This window comes from Bos grunniens, chromosome 23 (genome assembly GCF_055505025.1).
Source record: "Bos grunniens cultivar Pamir isolate PY7600 chromosome 23, Bosgru_T2T1.0, whole genome shotgun sequence".
NCBI classification, from domain to species: Eukaryota; Metazoa; Chordata; class Mammalia; order Artiodactyla; family Bovidae; genus Bos; species Bos grunniens.
In genome coordinates, this window is record NC_141187.1 from 36937433 (window position 1) to 36962470 (window position 25038).

At 37.2% G+C, this 25038-nt stretch overlaps 1 protein-coding gene across 2 annotated transcripts; it reads right to left on the minus strand.

Moving 5' to 3' along the window:
• Positions 1–353: 353 nt before the first annotated feature.
• On the minus strand, positions 354–24433 carry PRL (prolactin). 2 transcript variants are annotated; one of them, XM_086370805.1, is made up of 7 exons: positions 24299–24433; positions 12326–12511; positions 8900–9192; positions 5992–6173; positions 3533–3640; positions 1325–1504; positions 354–696 (listed from the first exon to the last, which is right to left on the minus strand). In XM_086370805.1, the coding sequence occupies exons 3-7, from the start codon at positions 8925–8927 to the stop codon at positions 505–507; spliced, it is 690 nt and encodes a 229-aa protein (XP_086226931.1). In that variant the 5' UTR covers positions 8928–9192; positions 12326–12511; positions 24299–24433; the 3' UTR covers positions 354–504. The 2 variants fall into 2 exon arrangements, with proteins under 2 accessions (XP_086226931.1, XP_086226930.1); XM_086370804.1 differs by having other exon boundaries at positions 5992–6176; positions 24299–24384.
• Positions 24434–25038: the final 605 nt, after the last annotated feature.

Below are 25038 nucleotides of genomic sequence, written 5' to 3' on the forward strand. Positions count from 1 at the left end.
TCTTTAGACAGTTCAGTAAACCTCATGCTCTTTGAGTACACTAATTTCATAGCATTTACATTGTCTGTTATAATTCTGTGAAAGTTGGCTGACATTTGGGAAAAAATCCTGAGAATTCAGTCTTCTTGGTAGCATGACCAACACAATGAATGTTTATCTAATTTTTAATTCTAATAACTTGACCCAGAATAATTTGCTGTGATTCTAAAGTAAGTTATTAATGGTCTTTGTAATGTCAGTTTCTGCTATTTGTGACAAATTTTAATCAGAAGTTCTTTCTCTCAATCATAAGGAAGGATTTTCATTTGATTGTCTATTAAATGAAGATAAGAAACATTGACAAAATTGCAGTCTTAGATTTTGACATCGCTACAGAGTCTGTTTTTATTTAAGATGAAACCCATTAGAGCCAAGCATGCATTACAAAGCTATAAAGCTCAGAGAAGTTTGCCAGGGAATGGATCATTAAGAACCATCTCAGAAATGGAAAGGATGAATGTGGGCTTAGCAGTTGTTGTTGTAGATGATTCTGCAATTCAGGAGCTTAAGGTAAGTGTCAATCTTGCTTGAATCCCTGCGCAGGCAGTGGAGCAGGTTATAAAAAGCAGAATAACGTGCATCTTCATCCTTAGTTTGCAGGGACGGGAGTCCTGACCACACAGGGTAGGGCTCAGTCTCTTTGGCTCCAGGAATAACCTAAACATCCAAAAGATAATGAGTTATTATGAGTTTTAGTAGTATTTGCTCATCTTTGTTCTTTCTAATTATCAAATTAAAAATTAGGGAAGATACATGAAAGTCTCTACACTTGGATTTTGGAGCCAGTGTATCAGATATATGTTAGTAATTTATTAATAAAAACTAAAGCAGAACTCAAGTATTTGGTTTTGATCTTTTCTTTTCTTTCTTCTCACTCTCATCCTGTGGTTTGAGGAGAATAGAGAAAGAATACAAGCTGAATTTCAGTAGAGGATATCTTGGGATATTTTGAAGAAAACATTTATCTTGCAAATTGTATTCTCTAATTCTCTTATCCTTGAAAATATTTCAGCCATCTGTACCCAGGAAGAGGCAAGATTTTGGTGTAACTGTACAATTCAAGAAAGACTATACCTGTGAAAAATTGCTGTGGAATTCTAATTCACTTACAATAGAATCTATCACTATGAATGAACAGGTTCTTGCTTTATGTAACACCGGTCTAGAAAAAGAAGGCCTGAATTGTGTTCTTGTACAGTGAGATAGTTCAAAACTCATTCCTCATTACAGAAATCACCTCTCTCATTCATGAAAATAGCAAGGAAGCTTTCATGAAGCTGCTCACCTGGCCAAATATCATCTCCATGCCTTCCAGAAGTCGTTTGTTTTCTTCCTCAATCTCTATGGCCCTCGATAGGATAGCATCTGGGGCTCCTTTCATACCCCGCACCTCGGTGACTAGGTGATACAGAGGGTCATTCCAGGAGCGCAGCAACCCAAGAATCAAGCTCATAAGGACTTCATGCTGAACAACCACAAGAAACAATCTCATTAAAATAAGCATAATTCAGTGGATTTGGTAACATGTGATTTTTGCTCAGAGTGATTGACCTAAAAAACTCCTGGTTTTTCCTATAGTATTGAAAATTTTTTGAAGGTTGCAAAATTATAAAATGTAAGCTATCGGTTTATACTTTGCTGAAATACTTAAAAATCTGGCTTATTTTAGTAACCAATGTTTCTGATGAGTTCTAATTTATAACATAAAGAATTTTCTTTTTCCCTCTGAAATTCTGCCATCCACTGAGTGAGTTCTTTTATATTTGAATGTTTTGCTTGTCTGGGGAGAGAAATCTAAGTATTTTGTTGGAACTCAGTATGTGCCTGGAGTACCTGACCCAGGAAAGAAGGACTCCACCAGTGCCCAACTCATTTTCACCCAGTGATTCATTCATATTAATGAATCGATGTATTCATTCATGTATTTTTAGTTTTTGAGTGGTAGTTCCTTTTATGATATTAGAACAAAGAGGCAGTAAAGAAGATATGACATTCCTAACCACACTTTCCTCAGTCCATCCCAACATCAGCCCCCAAGCTGATATCAGAGCAGTCTATTTTGTCGACATGTGTCTGGGCAGAAAATGGCACAGTGTTGTCTTTATTAAGAGCATTAGTGGGATTCCCCATGGAGGGTTTTGCCCCCTAGTTCACTACTATCAGGACTGGACATGCTCCCAGGGGCTGAGCATCTCTGATTAAAATTCTTGATTTCTTGATGGCCATGAACTACTTTAATGGTACAGGAAATGAACAGCAGAGAAGAATCAAACAGACATTGCAATAGAAACATGATGGGATGTGAGAGTAAGGGAGCTGAAATGAAATTCAGACTCTAGGGTGAGTGGCAGCATGGTTTTCCTGGGGGCGTTGTAGCTTAAAGAGGAAGAGTGAGAGCTCTGATTGGAAGAAACCCAGAATCACTGCTTACTACCTATGTGACTGGTACAAATTCCACAATTTTTCTGAGTCTTGGTTTCCATATTACAGGAAGTGTAATAACGGTCATTGTGCTACAGGAATTTTCATGAGGATTAAACATAGTAATGAAAACAAAGTACTTTGTAAATTGTATGGCAAGGTAATAGCTCTCAATAAATTTTAAATTTATTTTAAACTTATTTTAAAAGTCCTCCTTTTTCTTCTTGACCTTCTTCCTTCATTTTATCATCCTCCTTATTAAGAAGATTAGCAGATGAAAAAAATCCTGGTATCACTAACAAAGCTGAAGCAAGAGAACAGATTGTACTTAAGGGGAGGTGCATGTGGAAATATTTTAAATAATGTTAGCGCTGTGCCTAGTTCAGGGAATGAGAAAGGAGCAATTATAATGATAAAAATTTGGATCTGGGATACATGATTGAGGCTTATCGGTAGACATGTGGTCATCAGAACAAAGGCAATCATCACAACCATGAGAAGCAAAACATAATATTTTTTTAGGACCCGTTTTGGAGGGAGATTTATAATTAAAAATAAGAGGTGTTAGAGGAGTCAGTCAAGAATGAGGTAGGTGTCAGAGAAGTAGAAGAATCAGGTGAGCCTTGAAAGGCAGAATTGGTGGCTTAAGTAGTGCAGTGTAGAAGTGACTCCCATGTAGGAGTCACTAGTACAGGGAATACTCAAAACTGGGGTTGTGTTTCTTACATATCCATGAATTTTTTAAATCTATATTTTAAACATGGACATTCCATTTATTTCATGTTTTCATACAGTATAATGGCTGCAACCTTGGATCTAATGCATTGGTTGAACTTATGTTGTCCACATGGACAATTCATAGATCTGTTATTTATTTTGCTGCTACAGATCTTTATAGTCATCCCTTGATTTTACTCATATTTCATCAACTGCATAATGCAACTGCATAATGCATAATGTTTCTCCGCCTTTCTCTGCATGTCCAGTTACCATGACCTCTAATAACCTGAAGCCTGGTAACACCAGTGCACTGTCTCACTTGTTCTGGTGAAAACCCGGATAAAAGACTCACGTGGGTCTGTTGGGCTTGTTCTTTGTCTTCAGGGGTAGGAAGGGAGGAGGTATGGCAGCTGTTGAGGGCCATGGTAATGAACCCTTTGCCCTGGGCATACCGTTTATCCTGGAAGCAATCAAGCAAATTCAATTCATTAGGGTTGTTTGGGCATTCAATAAATGAACCTTTAGCAGAATATTAACACGTTTGATAGATGAATAATTTTTTTAATGAGGGTCACATAAAAATTGAAAGTAATTCTTTTTCCTACTTTTACTTTCTATTATCTCTGAAAACAGTTGCTTGTCATCTAAATTCCAACCTCTTTCCTTCTTTTTTTTTCCCTTGTTTCATTTCATCCTTCCCATAGTTACTATTTGGATAGCAAACACTAAAAATAACCCAAATATGAAATATTAACTGCTTTATTAAGTATCATCTTTTTTTAGTATTTGAACCAAATATAGTGCATATGTATGATACCTATGTAGACATTTAATCTCTTGTTTACTTTGGGTTGGAACCAATGTACTCCCTTAAAAGAAGATATATAATTATAACTTTTCTTTGACTAATCTGAATCCACAAACCTATAGCTTAGTATGCTTCACAGATGCAGAATACAGCATTGTTGATGATGAGAAAATGGTAAGTCAGAAAAACATGGCATAAAATTTTTGAAAATAGTAAGCAATGGACTGAGAAGGAGAGTCGAAATAACTAGCTAACATGTTGATAAAGAAAACCTTATCTTTAGCAAAAGTTGTGAGCATTTAAAGAGATTACTTCGAAGATCTGGAAAAAAGATGACAGTCAAAAATGGAAGATGAAAGGAAAACTAGTGAATAAAAATTCATAAAAACTATATGAATTTAATAGAAACTTTGAGCACCATTTTTTATCAGTTTTCTGCTCTACTATGGGCTCCTTGATTGACATAAAAGAGTATACAACTTTAAAAGTAATTTCATCAGAAAGAGAATAATTTTGTTTCCAATTATAAACCAAGCATTCTATTGTAGTTATAAACCCATATATTGCACATCTTAGAACAGTAATTTGTAGCATTTAAAAAACTATCATTATTTGTTTTCATTACAGGAATTCAGCTCTGTCTAATGTGTTCCATCCACCCAGTTCACTGAAGTGCAGTTCCCATTTATTGGCTATTTACTGTGTGCTGGGTGAAGAATGCCCAGAGGGACACTGAAGGACCAGAAAATCAAGATGCTTCTTTTTCCCAGCCCCACCTAAGAGTGCTTTTTGTCAGGTACTGCTATGAACCGAATGCTGCTGCTGCTGCTAAGTCACTTCAGTCGTGTCCGACTCTGTGCGACCCCATAGACGGCAGCCCACCAGGCTCCCCAGTCCCTGGGATTCTCCAGGCAAGAACACTGGAGAGGGTTGTCATTTCCTTCTCCCCCAAATTCATGTGTTGAAGCAAAAATCTCCGAAGTACTGCGTTTGGAGAAGGGTCTTTATGAAGACTGTGTGCAAGCTACGTCGCTTCAGTTGTGCACCGCTATTTGCAACCCTGTGGACTATAGCCCTCTAGGCTCCTCTGTCCATGGAGATTCTCCAGGCAAGAATACTGGAGTGGGTTGTCATGCCCTCCTCCAGGGCATCTTCCTGACCCAGGGATTGCACCTGCATTTTTTATGTCTCCTGCATTGGCAGGAGGGTTCTTCCCCACGAGCACCACCTAGGAAGCCCTTATGAAGATTGACAATGAAAGTGAGAATCACTCATTTGTGTCCCACTCATGGAATTCTCCAGGCCCAGAATACTGGAGTGGGTAGCCTTTCCCTTATCCAGGGGATCTTCCCAACCCAGGGATTGAACCCAGATCTCCCACATTGCAGGTGGATTCTTTACCAGCTGAGCCACAAGGGAAGCCCAGAAGATTATGAGGATTAATTAAAGTTAAATGAGCTCATAGGGTGGAACACTGATCCAAAATGTTAGAGTCTTTATGAAGAGAAACACTGGAGAGTTTTCTCTTTTGTCTCTGTGCCTTTCCTCTGTTTCTCTTCCCTGCCCCCAACCCTGCATGGACACAGGGAGAAGCCAACCTGGGTAGACAGAGCCCTTACCAGAAACTGACCTTGCTGGCACTCTGATCCGGGACCTCCAGCCCCCAGAAGTGCAAGGAAATAAAGTTCTGTTGTTTAATCCACTGAGTCTATGGTATTCTGCTATGAGAGTCCAAGCTGACAAATACAGGTGCTTTAAATTTATTTTGGAAATTTAACAAATAAAAGCAAATTGAAACAGGTATGTCACTGCTTAAGAATCATGGAGATTTCATGAAACATCTTTTCTTCAGTTACCACATCTTACGAGCTAATGTCTTATTTGACCTAGAAAGTATGTTCTTTGAAGTTTGGCTGATGCAGCCTTCTTGTTTAAAGGATAGTATAGCCCAGTCACTTACGCAAAGGTTTCTTCTGGAAATAAGCAAGAAATACAGTACTTACAAATTCGTTGAACATTTCCGAGGAGAGGTCATGGATGTAGTGGGACACCATGACTGCCCGGTCAAACAGGTCTCGAAGGGATACCTGGCAGTTGCCAGGCCCATTGGGACAGACGGGGGTGGAGACCACACCCTGGCACAAGAGTAGATTTGACACCACCAGCAGCAGGAGCAGGCGGGACCCTGCTTAAATAAAAACATGAGCCGCTCTGAGATGATGTATTAGCCCAAGGTTAGCAAAAGCCATCCTCTCCAGGGAGGCCTCATCTCTCCCCGTTGCCCTGAGCAGGATTTGGTGCTGTAGCAGCTGGGGTGGGGAAGAAGCAACACCTTCCACTGTGTAAATTCAGATGGATGATGATATTTGCACAGATATATAGTTGCAGAAGTAGGTTACTCCATGCATTTTTGTATTGCTCCCAGAAGTGCTCCTGTGTTCTGCAAACACTTGGAATTTAAATTAATGTGAGTCAGCGTGTTTAGGTCATTCTCCTACGATAGTCTAATGTCTTGGGATTCTCTGCAGATTCTCAGCAGCTTGTAGGAGTTTGTCATTTTTTCACTGTTACTGACTCATGCTTGCGTTTTAGACACTGAAATGGCAAGAACAGCACAGTTGATTTGTGTGGTTTACCATCATGGTGGGTAAGAAGAAACACATGACTTCCTGAACCCTGTTATTGAACACAAAGAGAATTCTAAGAGAAAAAGGATACTGCATCTTGGATCTGCTAACCCCATCCATTTCCTTGATACTTTGCTAAAAGCTTTTAAAAATGTGTAAAATTTGTGTTTCATGATAATCCTCTGAGATAGCTTTGGCCTTCACTGTATTCTTGTTGTGCATAACTAAGTTCAGTCTCTTTGTCACCCCATAGACTGCAGCATTCTAGGCTCCCCTTCATTCATTATATCCTGGAGTTTGCTCAAATGCATGTCTGTTGAGTCAGTGATGCTATTTAACCATCTCATCCTCTCCCACCCACTTCTTGTATTGCCTTCAATCTTCCGCAGCATCAGGGCTCTTTCCAGTGATCTCCATTATTATCATCAGATTTTATTAATAAACAGTGACTTAGGGCAAGTGATTTTCCCCCAAGTCCCATGATTAGCACATGGAGGTGACTGGGGACCACACTGTCATCTTTTCACTTCCTCATGTCACAACACACAGGCAGTTGGGCTCTTGGGTTGCATGTGTGTAACAGGGACCCCATCAGTAGCTGTGATGACCCGTGCTTGGGGCGATCATTGCTGTTACTAGTAGAGAAAAATATTTTGTCTTTGCATGACAGCAGTGACCCTAGAAAGACGATTTTATCCACTCATTCTGCTCTGTCTATAAAACATTCATTTTTAAAGTCCTTTACAATTAGCAGAGACAATGTAGTCACCAATTTACTATCTCAGCAGATGGACTGATATGAACCACTAACATATCAATAACTTACACTTTCAAAAGGAAAAAGGCAATGATTTAAATCATGTTTAAGTTCAAATTGCTCCAAATAAAATAAAGAATGTAGAAATGTGTTTACCAAAAAACTCCTTTCATCTGGAGTCTTGAATAAATGTAATTGGAAAGTGTCCAAGACAAAACGAGGCAAGGGCTAAAGATTTAGGGTGAAAAAATACCTAACCTTTAACACCTGAAAATATCTAAAAGACTATTTAGTATAGAATGTAGTATAGAATGAACAACCTTTTAGTTGCAAAATAAAAATATCAATATTGTGAGATAATTCATATAACAGTCTTTTAATTTTTCAAAGGCATATTTCCAAAGAGATTATTTTAGGTACTTTACAGTCATGTAACACAGCTGATTAACTGTTTTATCTACAAGTATAAATATAAAGTACTTTACAGATAGAGAAATTGGAATACTGGTTCTAGGAAATTCATAACTGGATAGATATTCTTTAACTCTGACTACATTTATCTGAACCTTTATCATCTGAAGGACTTTTTTCCACAGCCTAAGATGAGATAAAAAAGAAATGTTTTTGTTGTTTCATAAGATAAATTTTGTAATTAATGTCTTTGCCTTATAATTTCTTTTGTTAAATTAATTTTTATCGGAATATACTTGCTTTAGAATATTATGCTAGTTTCTGCTGTATAGCAAAGTGAATTAGCTGTATGTATACATATATACCCTCTTTTTTGGATTTCCTTGCCAGTTAGGTCACCAGAGAGCACTGAGTAGATTTGTCCTTGCTATACAGTAAGTTCTCATTAGTTATCTGCAATTTCTTTTTCTAGCGAATGTCAACCAAGCAAGTAAAGGCGATTATTGTTACTAGCCTGTGTTTTCTTCTAAGATATCATTTGGATTAAACCCAGTCAACAAAGTATTGTAGGAGACTACTCTGCTGTCACTGTCTGTATTATAGCTTCAGAGTTAAAAGTTTCATCAGACTGACTCATCTTAGCCACACCACATAAGAATCTTGGTAACTAGAAAATGTTTGTTTCTACCTTCTGGAGTTGTGATGAATTGGACTCAGAGACATTTTTGGTCTTATTCCAGTCTAAGTTTTCTCAACTTTGACATGATTGGCACCCTGAGCTGGATAAGTACTTGTTCTGGGGGCTAACTTGTGCATTGTAGTATGCTTAGCAATATCTCTGATCTCTGCCCCCTGGGCACCAGTTGCACCCCTGCCCCATATTAAGACAACCAAAACCATCTCCAGACATTAACCAAATGTCTCTGGAAGACAGTCCTCCATTCAAGAACCACTGTCCTATTGTGCCCCTATACAATTGATTTCTAGAGCAGGATTAGCTAGTTCTTCTAAACTCTGTAATCCTGAAACCTAAGAGAATATTTCCTCAAATTTCAAATTAATGCCCCCATTGGAACATGGATAAAACCCAACAACTCCGCAAGCTGCTGTACATACCTTTCTGCGACGAACCTTTGCTGTCCATGGTGGTGATGATTTCAAGAAACACACTTCACCAGGAAGCTCTCGTCCTATGGCTTTCTCTTCCCCAGATGTTGGCTTTATAAGGCTTTGACATCTTCATGAATATATTTAATCAGGCATTCCCTTGCCTTTTGCCAGTCATCTATTTCCGTCATTGAGATTACCCCCATAATTTCAAACATTGAATGGTATTCTATTTCTTATTCATATTCAGGAAGACATACTGACCAGAAATGAACATCTAGGAAGGATTTTGATTAATTAGACTGAAAGGAAATGAGAGAGATAATGATGGTGAGATCTGGAGACTAGTTTGAGTTAGAGGAACTATAAAATTATAGCAGTCATTTCTTGTAACATTTGCCTTTATTTCTCTGCAGTTTCTTGAATATAGCATTATCTTTCACTTAGGTGTCTCATGTATTATCAAAGAGTATTTTATTCTCATTCAAAATTGCTGGCTGAAGTCAAGATTTCAAAATTTACACACTAAATACTAAGAAATATAGAATAAGGATGAGTAAGTAAGATTTTCAGTTCCTGTTATACTCTCAATACATTTTCCTCATTTTTTTTTTCTTGATTTTTACACATTCTGTTTTGTCCTTTCTAAAAGGATATATCTCTGTGGTAAAATGTGCATTTTCACATAAGTCTTTTGATTTTAACATGTATGTAAAGTTATATCTTTCGTCCCCAGATTGAGAAACAGTGGGATGGGGAGTTTAAATGTCAAGGATATAGAAGTAATTAGTCAAGTTAGATACCGAAAGGTTTATCACTTCAAGAGAAATCAGGAGGGATGTGAAGAGGGCTGGAAAATGAATCCTCCAACATACGTTGCCCTCTCTTCTACAATGAACACAAAACTCACCCCTAACTTTAGGGAGTTCATACTGGGGAAGTGACAGTGGTTTTCAAGGGCACACACACACATACACACACACACAAACTCTGGTAAATGCAGTAAAACAAAATTCTAAACAGTCATGTTCACTTTCCTTAAGGGTAAGGTTACACAAACTGTTATTAACTTATGATAGCTTTAATTCTCTGACCTCAAGCCACTCTAGGGCCAAGGTGACAAAAATTCATCTTTCATGGGCTCTAAAGTTCCACTTGCCTTTTAGAGATTTCCTGAATGAGATGATGGTAATGAATATAGACCAAGTTGCTGATGACTTTCTTTAATTTTTAAGTTCATGCATCTCAAGCAGCCTGTGACCTTTAGTTTCAATTTTACCATATGTCTCTCAGAGTAAATTGACAAGTGAGCTGCATTAAGAAAATAATCTCTTTTTATTGCATTCATATTTTCTATAGTTTCTCCTGCTGTATTTTGCTTTAGCAATTATCCAAGTGCGCTTATGGGGACTTAGAAATCATAACAAAGACTAACGCCACTTAAAAACTATCCTCCTAACTGCCTTAGCTTAATCAATACTGATTTTGCATCAAATGAATCAAGTATGATGCTACATAGACTCCGTCAACTTAAAGCTGGGTCAAAATGCCATGCTTGGTATCTGTTTTTCCCTGGACAGTGAAAGTCTGAGTTGTTGAGAGCAGTGCCATTTGTAAAGAAATTAATGCTGCCCCAATTTCCCCTCCTTTCCTGAAACTTAATAATAGGAAAATCTGCCCTAAGAATTGACAACTTAATCTTAAAATTTAAAGGTGCTTTACCTTTTGTAGATAGCGAGGAAAAAAGTAATTTAAAAAGCCTAAGTTGTTTATTCAATGGAGGCCAACTGATCTATTTGATTCCGAAGATGTCCATGTTTCTCTGTAAAATTTCTTGTGTGCTTTCTTGCTGATTCACAGCCCTATATTTCCTGTTAAAAGGATACTGCCATAGCTAAATAATGCAAACTGCTGCTGCTGCTAAGTCGCTTCAGTCGTATCTGACTTTGGGCGACCCCATAGACGGCAGCCCTCCAGGCTCTCCCATCCCTGGGTTTCTCCAGGCAAGAATACTGGAGTGGGTTGCCATTTCCTTCTCCAATGCATGAAACTGAAAAGGGAAAGTGAAGTCGCTCAGTCACGTCTGACTCCTAGTGACCCCATGGACTGCAGCCTACCAGTCTCCTCCATCCATGGGATTTTCCAGGCAAGAGACCTGGAGTGGGTTGAAATAATGTAAAAGGCTTATTTTATATAAAATGTCATAACTGTCTTATCTGTCTTTCTCATATGTCACTGCCTATCTACCTTAATTTTTGTATGTGCTCTTTTGCAGATCTTCCTCTTTATCAAAACTTGCCATTACATTAGAGCAATCAAGAAGTTCACTAAGAGTGGACTTGTCTGTTTCTATTGACAGATATTCGTTCATTGCCATTTTTGGGCTGAGAGTTTAGGATTAAACTTGGTGATTGATTTCTGTCAAGTGGGTGAATAAATAGGTCAAATAATGTTCAATTCTCCATGATATTTTTAGTTCCTAAAACTAACAGATATATTTGCCATCCTTTCTAAAAGCTTCTAATACTAAGTAACATCAGGTTGGATTTCATCCCTAATTAGAAATGGAGCCTATATGCTCTTTATATTTTCTTTTGTTCATCTATTTTTAAGATTGAAATAATATTTTTTCTTTTTTTCCTTAATGATACAGAAATATTTAAAATACTTCACATAACTTGAAAGTTGTCTGGATATAGTATGGAATATTAAAGAGCTAAAGAAATTTAGGTGGTTAAAATCATCAGAATAAATGGATCACAAGGACATTTCAACTTACACTAGTAATGAATTGTCTTTTTATCATTATTATTTTTGATTGAAGTATAGTTGACTTATAAAATTAGTTTCAGATGTATAATATAGTAATTAGATATTTTTAAGCTATTATCCATACAAAGTTATTACAGTATAATAACTTTGGCTGTATTCCCTGTGCTCTATATTACATCTCTGTGACTTATTTTATAACTGAAATAAATAATATTTGGAGTTTGTAACCCCAAGTCCCCTTCACCTGATTTGCTCATATCCCCACACTTTCCCCTTTGGCAACCACTGATTTGTTCTCTGTATCTGTGAATTTGTTTTTGTTTTGCTATACTTGTTCTGTATGTTTTCACTTATATGTGGAGTGACGGTCTCTAATTTGAAAATGACTACAGGCATAGTGTTATGGATTGAAAAATTTCAAAAGATCAGATAAGAAGTTGAATCTGGGATATGCTCATTGTAGCACATTAGCAAGCTGAATGACTTGCCCACCAAGGCCATGACAGCTCTGAGGCCAACCATAAAAGTTCCAAAGTGGGCAGTGGCCCAGTTCCTAGAAACCTGCCCCCTCTCCAAAATAGTTGGAATAATACTCCCACCCTTTAGCCTATGGAATTACCCAGACCATAAAAATGAACCAGCCCATATTTCAGGGCCTCTCACCTTCTGAGGGGGCTTCTCAGGTGGTGTTAGTGGCCAAGAACCCATCTGCCAACACAGAGACATAGAGATGTGGGTTTCATCATGAATCAGCAAGATTCCCTGGAGTAGGAATTGGCAGCCCGCTGCAGTATTCTTGCTTGGAATAGTCCATGGATAGAGGAGCCTGGCTGGTTACAGTCCTTGGGGCTGCAAAGAATCGGACATGACTGAGCAACTGATCACATAACACAGCACCTTTTGAGATGGCCCACTATGTTGCGTGTGCTTCTCTCTAAATAAATCGATTTCTCCTCTTCAAAAGAAAATCAGATAGGAGATGTGTTGCTTTTGTTTGTTTGGGTTTTCTGTTTTGTTTTGTTTTCATTTTTGTTGTAGTATACCTGATTTACAATGTTGTGTTTCAGGTGTATGACAAAGTGAACCAGTTTTCCATATACATAACCCACTTTTTCTTAGATTCCTTTCCCATTTAGGCTATTACAGTGTATTGAGTGGAGTTGCCTGTATTGTTTTTGATATAAATGATCAGAAAATGTAAAGAGTACATTGGAGAAAAGATGGATCATAATGGGGCTTTCTTGAATTACACTGTTTGCAGGATAAACAAAAGCATTGATTTGATTATATTCTGTTATGTACATTAACTTCATTTGTATTAAGACATATATTTTTTCCCCCATAAGTTCAATGCTTGTCGCTTTACTAGGGCTTTGCAAATCATCAGCTTCTCTAAATAACCCTAAATAACTTGATTTGTCAACAGTGTCTTGAGGGCATTTGTTCCTTAAATAAGAAAGCAATATTGGAAGCATTTGGAAATGAAAATTTCCCCTGTAATTTCATGTTTCTTTTTCTTTTTTTCACTTACAGGATATTCATATCCTCTGATCTAGATCCATGGGTTGTGTTAGCTTATTCTGAGTTTCTTATCATATGAGTGTTTTGAATCATCCATACCTTTGGACAAGTTTTAATGCCTAATATAAAATAATGCCAGATCCAAGGATTATGTGCCTAGAGATTTCATAGATTCTCTCCTTGAGATTTCATTTTTGCAAGTAAAAGCATCAAATATTTGGCCGTATGCTAACTTTATGTGGGGCAGTTTATTAACTTGCAAAAGATTCTTCATATTTAGATATTGTTGTGTGTATTCCTTGTCTACGGGCAAGTGGATCTGAAGCATACATACTTCAAGCGAGAGTCAGAGGGAAAAGGAGAGATAGTCTAATAGGAAATGGGACTCAGCCATGTCTTCTTCCAAGGATAATTTTAAATTTTATCATTAGCCTGAGTACCATCAAACAGAACAGGAAGCTATAACAGTAGACCAGGGTCCTTGAGGCTCCCTAATCTGATATGTTTCATTTCTTTAATCATTCCATTGTGGTGAGAGAGTAGGAATCCCTAAGATGAGGCAGGAACTTTCAAGGGAAGTCAAGGTGCTTGGAAACTCAGGGTAACATATCTGTGCCAATCAGGAGAAGTATTTTGATATTGTAATAACTCATAGAGCCATACATGTGTTGATGAGCTATCTCTCCTGTCTATTTTCACTGTTTATCCTTTCCAATATATAGAAAGAATTCAGATTGGGAAATAGGATTGGTTCTCCACAGCAAATAATATCCTCCGGTTCTAGTCTGTATTCCCATCATCCTTCATTACATTTTTGTATTAAAATTTCTTTACAGTATCTTAGCTGTGACATGTCCATCCATCTTTTTTTATTATTTATTCATTAAATGCAATATGTCTTACTAGTGTAATATAGGTTTTGATATTTAGTGATTAACTAAAGTGACAATTGTTTGCAAACTCCTATTTATCATTTAGGGTTGAAATATAAATAAGAATGAATTCCTTGATGGAATGCTCTATTGATCAAAAGAAATTATATATATATATATATATATATATACACACACGTGTGTATATACATGTTTATATATACACATGTATTTATATAACAATATAAAGTATGTCTACCTATATAGACATTCTTTGTACTCGCTTGCAAACATCATTTTTCAACAACACAAGAGATAACTCTACACATGGACATCACCAGATGGTCAATATGAAATCAGATTGATTATATTGTTTGCAACCAAAGATGGAGAAGCTCAATATGAACAGAAAAAAAACAAGACCAGAAGCCGACAGTGGCTCGGGTCATGAGCTCCTTATTGCAAAATTCAGACTTAAATTAAAGAACATAGGGAAAACCACTAGGCCATTCAGGTATAACCTAAATCAAATCCCTTATGATTATACAGGGGAAATGACAAATAGATTCAAGGCATTAAATCTGATAGACAGAGTGCCTGAAGAACTATGGATGTAGGTTTGTAATATTGTACAGGAGGCAGTGACCAAAACCAACCCAAGAAAAAGAAACCCATTTATATACAGCTATGTAAGTAGATAGATGATAGGTAGGTATATGCTAGCATATATATTACATATGAGATGTGAGAACTGATTATAAATTCTTTAGTTTCTCAGTAAAAAGGAAATATCAAACACACACGCACACATAAAAATACATAGGAACACACAAAATGTATTTTCCATTTAACAAAAACTAGAAACAAGGAAACATAAGCAACAAACAATATAGAGACCAGAATAGAATCAAACATCAAATGCATTATGGGATAAGTTTACTCATTAAAGAACCCTAATGCTGAGATCTAAAATGAAGTAGCTAAGCAAAGTTAAAGTACAAAAAACCACTTTAAGCAAATTATTTTAAATTGTTGGGTAGCATTTCCTGTGCTATACAGTAGGCCCTTGTTATCTGTTTTAAATATAGATGTATGTACATGTGAATCCCAAACTCCTTATTCTTTTATCGTAGCCTGATAATTCTTTATATTACTCTTCTGTTTAATCCACAAAAAATAAAATTAAAAAAATTTGCTGGAGTAGTAAATTTACTAATGGTGGTGGTTTAGTCGCTAAGTCATGTCCGACTCATTGTGTCCCCAAGGACTGGGGACCACCAGGCTCCTCTGTCTATGGGATTTCCCAAGCCAGAATACTGAGTGGGTTGCCATTTCCTTCTCCAGGGAAACTTCCCAACTCATGGATCGAACCCAGGTCTCCTACATTGCTGGCAATCTCCTGTTTTACAGGTGGGTTCTTTACTGAATAAGCCACCAAGGAAGCCCTTAGGCAAGTTTAAATGTAAAGCAAAAATTGTTAATGCAAAGGGCCATGTGATCTTGTTGTGGACAATCTATAATGGAGACAAAGCTATCAACAGTCTTTGTGCATTTAATAATAGGATCCAAAACATAAAGCATATACTATGAAAACATGAGGGGAAATTAATAAAGACATAAGAGTAGGAGTAGATATGTGTGTATGTATTTCAAACACCTATGAAACATCTATGATAAATGACATTATACTTGACTGTAATGAAAATGTAGCAATTTTCTAAAAGAATATGGCACATAAGAATATAGAAGTAGTTCAGTTTGTTTTGGAGAAAGAAATGGCAACCCACTCCAGTATACTTGCCTGGAAAATCCCATGGACAGAAAAGCCTGGCAGGCTAAGTCCATAGAGTCACAAAGAGTTGGACACGACTGAAGTAACTTAGCACAGTCTGTTTTATTTGCTTTTCCCTTACTAGCCACCAGTGATTTTTTTTTTTAATCGCTGAATCTAAATAACTCCTGGAGTCCTTTGAAATGTCAAACATTTTTTTGGGCATTCATCACTGCCAGTGGCATTCTTCCCATTGGCTGTCACATTCAGTGTCATGACTTTGTCATATCCGTGAAGATGATCCAAACTCTCTCTTTCCCCGACTCTCTTCCGAGCTGCCATCAACTTGTTAGACATTTCAACCCGTATGTCTTCAACCAAGATATGATGAACTATTTTTTAAAAATCTTTAACTACTCATCTTTTCTCTTAAATATGTTCTCAGTCACCTACACTTAACGTCTCAGGGGTGTGTTTCCTTTTCTTCTGTCTCTCTTGACTCACACTCAACCACTGGGTGTGTTGCAATTACTCTGTCTCTCTAACATTCATAACATTTTCTTTTCTCCTCTCTCTAGGTTATCTTGACCTGAATATTTATAATAGCTTCTCTTCCATTTTCTCCTGATTATGTCCATTTCAATTTCAATCTGTTTATCCATCAGGAAGACTAATCATCCTGAAGGGCAACTTCTGAACAATCTGTAATTTGTCTAAGTCATAGTATTTGAGATCAGAGGACCCATAGAGTCAATCTAACCAATATCTCATTTTACACATGAAGAAAATGTGTTGACCATATGTAGTTATTGACAGAACTGGCACAGGAACTCTAGTTTTTTTTATCATACCATTAATATTTCTTTTTGCCTCCTATAACCACACCTGTACCCTCTGAACTTACTATGTGGGTGATGGTGAATCTTGGTGAGGAGATGCAGATGTGACCTTGAGGGCAAACTGAGAAACACATTACTTCAAGGGAAATTGCCAGGGTAACTGGGTTCCCAAAAAGAGAGAGAGAGAGAAATAACAGTTGTAAACTCTTTGGAGCCATTAAGGAAACATTACCACTGCCAAAGAGAATTTGAGAATGATTTTAAATTATGTTATAAAACAATACGTTTGTTTGAATATGTCTTAATGAGTTATGTAGATAAGGGATGAAAAGCTAGTAATTTTATTACTTCTTCAAATTAGTTTTTGGTTTGTCTGCCATTTTGGTCTCTAAGAATTCTTTTACTGATTTGAGTATTGTATACGTCATAACAGCTTCATTTAGTTTTTACACTTGACAACTCTACATCATTAGTAGAATGAAAGTCAGAGAATTTTTGTAGATTAAAAAAAAAGGTTATATGTTGGCCACTTGAGAGAAGCAATATTATTATTACCACTATAGATGATATGGGATTTGAATGTTCTATCTTTTATAGGCTATTTTGTATTCATATCTTATAAATTAACTTAATAGATGAAAGATAGGGTGTTTCCTCCAGGAAGGGACATTCACTTCATAAAGAAAGAAAATGAGTATAAGCTATAAGTTTCTTTTAATAACTGCAGAGTAAGAGCTTGACTTCACTTTCAGGTGTACCTCACAAGAATGATAATGTCCATTTGGATAAATAGAAAATCAAGGAGCATATACTGGATACAGCTATGAAACTGAGGAGGTTTTCAAGTTTGGTTTAAATAAAGCTTTCCCATTAAGGTCACATCAAGAATATATGAACACGTATTTTATCATTTACGAACACTTTTTTAAGATAAGCCTATGACTACGCCAAAGCCTTTGACTGTGTGGATCACAATACACTGTGGAACATTCTGAAAGAGATGGGAATACCAGACCACCTGATCTGCCTCTTGAGAAATTTGTATGCAGGTCAGGAAGCAACAGTTAGAACTGGACATGGAACAACAGACTGGTTCCAAATAGGAAAAGGAGTTCATCAAGGCTACATATTGTCACCCTGTTTATTTAACTTATATGCAGAGTACATCATGAGAAACGCTGGACTGGAAGAAACACAAGCTGGAATCAAGATTGCTGGGAGAAATATCAATAACCTCAGATATGCAGATGACATCACCCTTATGGCAGAAAGTGAAGAGGAACTCAAAAGCCTCTTGATGAAAGTGAAAGTGGAGAGTGAAAAAGTGGGCTTAAACTCAACATTCAGAAAACGAAGATCATGGCATCTGGTCCCATCACTTCATGGGAAATAGATGAGAAAACAGTGGAAACTGTGTCAGACTTTATTTTTCTGGGCTCCCAAATCACTGCAGATGGTGACTGCAGCCATGAAATTAAAAGACGCTTACTCCTTGGAAGGAAAGTTATGACCAACCTAGATAGCATATTCAAAAGCAGAGACATTACTTTGCCAACAAAGGTTCGACTAGTCAAGGCTATGGTTTTTCCAGTCGTCATGTATGGATGTGAGAGTTGGACTGTGAAGAAGGCTGAGGGCCGAAGAATTGATGCTTTTCAACTGTGGTGTTGGAGAAGACTCCTGAGAGTCCCTTGGAGATCCAACAAGGAGTCCCTGCAAAGAGATCCAACCAGTCCATTCTGAAGGAGATCAGCCCTGGGATTTCTTTGGAAAGAATGATGCTAAAGCTGAAACTCCAGTACTTTGGCCATCTCATGCGAAGAGTTGACTCATTGGAAAAGACTCTGATGCTGGGAGGGATTGGGGGCAGGAGGAGAAGGGGACGACAGAGGATGAGATGGCTGGATGGCATCACTGACTCGATGGACGTGAGTCTGAGTGAACTCCGGGAGTTGGTGATGGACACGGAGGCCTGGCGTGCTGCAATTCATGGGGTCTCAAAGAGTCAGACACAACTGAGCGACTGATCTGATCTGATCTGATGAAATAACTAGTTTTTTCAAACTCCTGTGTACATAAATGAAGTTTAAAAAATTAAGTAGAATTTATATGATTCAATTGAAGGCGGGAGAAGAAGAGGACAATGGAGGTTGAGATGGTTGGATGGCATCACCAACTCAATGAACATGAGCTTGAGCAAACTCCAGGAGATGGTGAAGGGCAGAGAAGGCTGGCATGCTGCAGTCCATGGGGTCACAAAGAGTTGGAAGCGACTTAGTGACTGAATAGCAAGACTCTAAAGAGAAATTCAATCTCAAATATCGAGACAGAAGATTTGTTCCTGTTATTTTTTCAAACAATCTCAAGAAGTACAGTTGTCCCTCAATATGCAGGGGGCATTGGTTCCAGGACCTCGATGGATATAAGATTCACAGATGCTCAGGTCCCTTTATAAAATGGTGTTGTAATAGAAATGCCCTGCATATGTGCAGGTTCTACATCCCCAGATTATGGAGGGCTAATGAAATTTATTGTATTTGCTCACCCAGATCTGTGTCTTATTTGTGTGTAGAAACTTTAAAATTTTTGTTTCAGTTCAGTTCAGTCTCTCAATCGTGTCCAACTCTTTGCAACCCCATGAATCGCAGCACGCCAGGCCTCCCTGTCCATCACCAATTCCCGGAGTTCACTCAAACTCACGTCCATTGAGTCGGTGATGCCATCCAGCCATCTCATCCTCTGTCATCCCCTTCTCCTCCTGCCCCCAAACCCTCCCAGCATCAGAGTCTTTTCCAATGAGTCAACTCCGTATGAGGTGGCCAAACCACTGGAGTTTCACCTTTAGCATCATTCCTTCCAAAGAAATCCCAGGGCTGATCTCTTTCAGAATGGACTGGTTGGATCTCCTTGCAATCTAAGGGACTCTCAGGAGTCTTCTCCAACACCACAGTTCAAAAGCATCAATTCTTCGGTGCTCAGCTTTCTTCACAGTCCAACTCTCACATCCATACATGACCACTGGAAAAACCATAGCCTTGACTAGACAGACCTTTGTTGGCAAAGTAATGTCTCTGCTTTTGAATATGCTATCTAGGTTGGTCATAACTTACACATGAGCAAATCAGATAGTTAAAAGTGGTCAATCAAATTGTTTGGTAGGTTTTGTAGATTCTAAGCAACTGTTAGTGAAATTAGTAATATTTTTTACTTTTCAAGTACCTTGATGACCCAAACAATGATGTGAAGATTAAAAGAGTGAAGCCAGTTTTTTTTAGTGCTCTAAACGAATTCTATAATAGACACACCAATGGGTAGATTTTATCAGTGTTACCTGAATATTTTTACTTTAGAAATTCAGTAAGTCATTTTTACTTACAGTATTTAGGGGGTGAGCCATAGATGTGTATGTGTGCCTGTCCTGATATTACTCAGATAACTATCATAGTCTCACTGTGTACTGCAAAATATATCTTAATTCCTAATCAGTGTTTTAAAGTTTTCAGAAAATATATATTGTTAAAAATTACATGTAACATTCCCATCATATGAAGTTTTCCTAGCAATACAACTCAAAATAAAAATTCCATTAAAATGGTGCCGTCAGAGCTTTGACTCTGTGAAAAAGTCAAGAGTATGAAAGTAGAAATAAGGCAGCTTTACATACATGTTATATAAAATTTTAAAAATTTTATATAACATGTATGTAAAATAAAAGGTGAAAACTTAAATCTAGATAACATCTTATCATCCAGGCCCCTATCCATTGATAACCACTGCTTCCTTTAAAGGTTAATTAAATTATAACTGCACACCTGCAGAATATTTGTGTGTTTAAAAAGTTCATTAAAAATGGAATATAACTTCCTATTTGGCCAATTCCTTAATGAATATATTTGCATTTAATAATAGCAGCCCACATTTAGAGTACTCTTGCTCATTTTCTCTGCCTTTATCCTAAGCATACAGATTTCCTGGGTTAAGACCAAAGGCTTTGTGAAAATGTCATGAGTTTTTCCTCATAAAAAAATAAAACAAAAACCTCAGAAAGTCTTTTCTTATAGTTTACTTCAGTGTCATCCCAAGCATAGGAAACTTCATCATCCCAAACATAAACCAAAAAAAATTTTTGTAATGTAATGAAAGAATTACATATATATATATTCTCCCTTTTGACTGACACATTTTAGCACAGTATAAAAAATGACATTAAAACTGTTTTACTTCCATTATAAACCCAAATTACAAGTTTACATCTTAAGTCTTATTTTTTGAAAGGGTTATTTCAGAGCAAACTTAAAGATTTAGGATGAAAAATATGCTTTTTCCTTGGACCAAATTGTATGTGATTGTTAAGAAGTTATATAGACTTATATAATCATCGAACATGAAAAAGGAGTTTTGGATTAGACTATCGGCCACATTTCTGGCTTACTGAGCCTGCACCAATATGATTGTGATAAAATACTTTATTACCAAATTTAAGGAATATGATTTGTTGTGGTTTATGATAGTTCCTGATTGTTGCATGTTCTCTTCTGTTCACGAAGCTCTACAAGGCAGCAATGGCAAGCAACTTCTAGTTATATCTAGTTCTACTGAAGTGAAGTGAAAGTGAAGTCGCTCAATCGTGTCCAACTCTTAGCGACGCCGTGGACTGCGGCCCACCAGGGTCCTCTGTGCATGGGATTTTCCAGGCAAGAGTACTGGAGTGGGGTGCCATTGCCGTCTCCGAGTTCTACTGAGGTATCAAGAATTGGTGTTGATATAGTTTAGTTGATAAGTCCTGTCTGACTCTTTTGTTACCCCATGGACTGTATCTCCCCAAGTTCCTCTGTTCATGGGATTTCTCAGATAAGAATACTGGACAGGGTTGTCATTTCCTTCTACTGGGGATCTTCCCCACTCAGGGATCAAACCTTTGTCTCCTGCACTGGCAGGCAGATTCTTTACCACTGAGCCACCAGAGAAGCCCATTATGAAATAAGATAGGTCAAATAACTCATCTCAAGCAGTAACCTCTCTACACAGGACTAATTTCATGATATATTGAATAATGCTAAAAATATTCTTTGAATCTTTCATTAAAGATGATATAGTTTTGATTATCTATTGTTGCAAACCCCCCCACCCCTGCAATTTAGTAGCTTTCCAACAACTACAGTCAGTTTCTTATTTCTGATGGTTCTTGCTTATGGTCTTTAATGCAGGCTGAGGGCAAGTGGTAGATAGAGTTGAGGCATCTCAAAAGCTTCTACAGTCAGATATCTGGTAGTTAATGTTGGCTGTATGCAGGGACCACAGCTGGGGTACCCAGCAAAACAACTGCTCTTCTAAATGAATTAAGTTCTTATGTAAACATTCAAGTTCACCATGATTTTCCAGTATGTTTTGTAACAAAATGCAGAAATTTACAATAGCAGTTACTGAGATACTGATGATTTTGTAGTCAAAATATTTGGGAAATGTTCAATTAAACAAAAGTAAATTGGTTTCACTGCAATAAGATATTTCAGGATCTTTAAGATGTTACTATTAAATGTGAATCTTTTAGAGAATTATATTATTGCAGAATTTGTCATAAAAATCCCATCATGAACTCATCGAGGAAGGATGAAACATTAGAAAAGTGTTTTTCACCAGAGGTCATTTTACCCACAAGGGAACATTTGGCAGCATCTGGAGGCTTTCTATCGCCGCAAACGGGTGTGTGCTGTTGTCATCTCGTGGTAGACTTTGGAGATGCTGCTAAACACCATTCAATGCACAGGACAGCCCTCCACAACAAATTATCCAGCCCCAAATAGCGATAGTGCCAGAGTTGAGAAAGCCTTCTTTAAACTCACCTTAGGAGAAGCTAACCTTCGTAAACACTGATTTGTATGATTGAGATAGAGTTTTCTAACTCCAAATAATAGTATGATTGTCTTATTTTCAAATGGCTCACCATCAACTTGACCTTATGAACAATGTTGCCTGCCTTATCAGTAAACAAAGGATACCGCAGCCACCAAGCCACCAAACCACCCCCAGAGGTGCCCCTCGAGGGGACCCAGGATGGGAAAGAACAGGATACTGACTCTAGATGACCAAGGTTCATATCAGAGGAATGATTTCAGTAAGACCAGACTCTTGCATCTTCCCATACTTTGAAAAGTGCTAAATTCATTAACTTGAGATATCTGGTTTCTTTTCATTAACAGTAATGAAGTTCTAATTACCTGGTCTTTGTAGAAAATCTCCTACATATCCTGGCTTCTCTCTTACCTCTGCAGATCAATCCCTCAGAACTATCTGAGAGGCAGCATTTCAGACTTAAGGCCTCAGTTTTGTCCACCAAATAAAACATAATTCTCAACTTTTAGGTTGAGTATTTTTTTTTTCCTGTTGACAAGCTTTATTCAATGTGAGGATGTATTACCCTAGCAACTTAAGTCTACCAAAACAGAGCAAGGTTAAATCTTAAATTATACCTAACAGGTTACTGTAATGAATTATATTTATTACAAACTTTGTTATTATGCTGAAACCTTTATCATTTATTACACATTTTTTCTGAAATTAGTCAAATTATACTTTCAAATAGCAGCAACTACATACTAACAGTTTACCTTTGAAAAACCAATCAGTCATTCCCAAAGAACTTTTAGATCTCTGGTCTTAGTTTTATCATTCATCATTATTCTTGACATAAATTCCTCTTAAGAGGAATTTGATCTTAATTCAGTACAACTTGATTGTGTTCTGGAAATATGATAGAATAGTTCAATTGGAAAGTTTGCATTAGTCCCATAAACTTCTATCTGATGCAGTTTTTTTTCAATTGCTCTTGTTTGAGACTTTTTGCCTGCAGTTAAACAAATAGTATTTAATAATATATAATATTAAGAGTAAATACTTGATGTTAAAACAAAGTTTTCCAGGATTTAATCTATTGATTGAAATTAAAAAAGGAACTTCCCTGGCAATCCAGTGGTTAAGACTCCACCTTTCAATACAGGAGGCATGAATTCAATCCCTGGTGAGAGAACTAAGGTCCCACATACTGCAGGATGTGGCCAAATATTTTAAAGTAATAAAAATTTAAGAACCCAAAAATTGAGTAAGTTCAAGGGAAATGAGTTAGAATTGAAACTTGCTGAAAGCTCTTTGTGAGTGGATATCACTGCCCTTAAGATGTACTGACACTGAAATATTACAGTGAACATGTAATTACCTGGCCAGTCTCAGACTGGCTTGTCTAGAAAACTCTTACTTAAATATAGATCTAAACCTAAAGTTTTGAAAACAAGTAAACAATGATGCCCCAAATAACAATAATAAAGTCCTGTGACATCTCAGCTTTTATCTTCATCTTTTCAAAGGCTAAGCATGTGGAAAGACTAAGAGAACATAAATTTTACACATGAGGCAACCAAAGCTTCAAGAGCTTGACCAGCTTTTCAGTATCAGGTGTCAGGTCAAGAACAGCTCTGTCAATCACTAGTCACTGCTTTTCCCATCAATATATTGTCTTAATTATTGAATTCCTGGAGCATAAGCATGATCTAATTTAGGAAATTTTTATGGAACTTGTTCATCCTTAGTGTCACATTACAAAGTAGAGGGTAAGTATATATTAGATAGGATCACTCACCACTCATTTCTTCCTCATCTTTTTTTTTCCTGGTTCCTTTTTCTCCTAGAAGAAAGACATGGTTAGCAGTGAGAGTAAGTCAAGTGAGGTCATAAAAAGCTGGCTTATTCACAGGACACATCCCAGGACTGTAGTGGAAATTCCCCAACACTGTAATTTGGTAAGGCAAAGGTATCTGGCTCGGACTTTTATAATTGGCTGTATCCAGCTTTTGTTTGCAAACCTAAAAGGACAATAGTGATGTAATGTTATTTCCCTCACCAAGAGTATCTCTTGACTTTCTAAAGCTTATGTGGGCTGGAATACTCAGTCTCAGGGGACTAGTCAAGGAAATCCCCATCATTTGTTAAAACTAATCTTATTTCCTTATCTATTTATAAAGATATAGATACATATTTCTTAATATCTATCTAACTAGAATATCTAGTTAGATATTAACTTGGCAAGAAAGCTATGACAAATCTAGACAGTGTCTTAAAAATAAAAGACATCATTTTGCTGAAAAAGTTCTGTATAGTCAAGGCTATAGTCTTTCCAGTAGTCATGTATGGATGTGAGAGCTGGACAATAAGAAGGCAGAGTGCTGAAGAATTGATGCTTTCAAACTGTGGTGCTGGAGAAGAGTTCCTTGAGAGTCTCTTGACAGTCCCTTGAAAAGCAAGGAGATCAAACCCGTCAATAGACTAAAGGAAGTCAACCCTGAATACTCTTGAAGGACTGATGCTGAAGCTGAAGCCCCA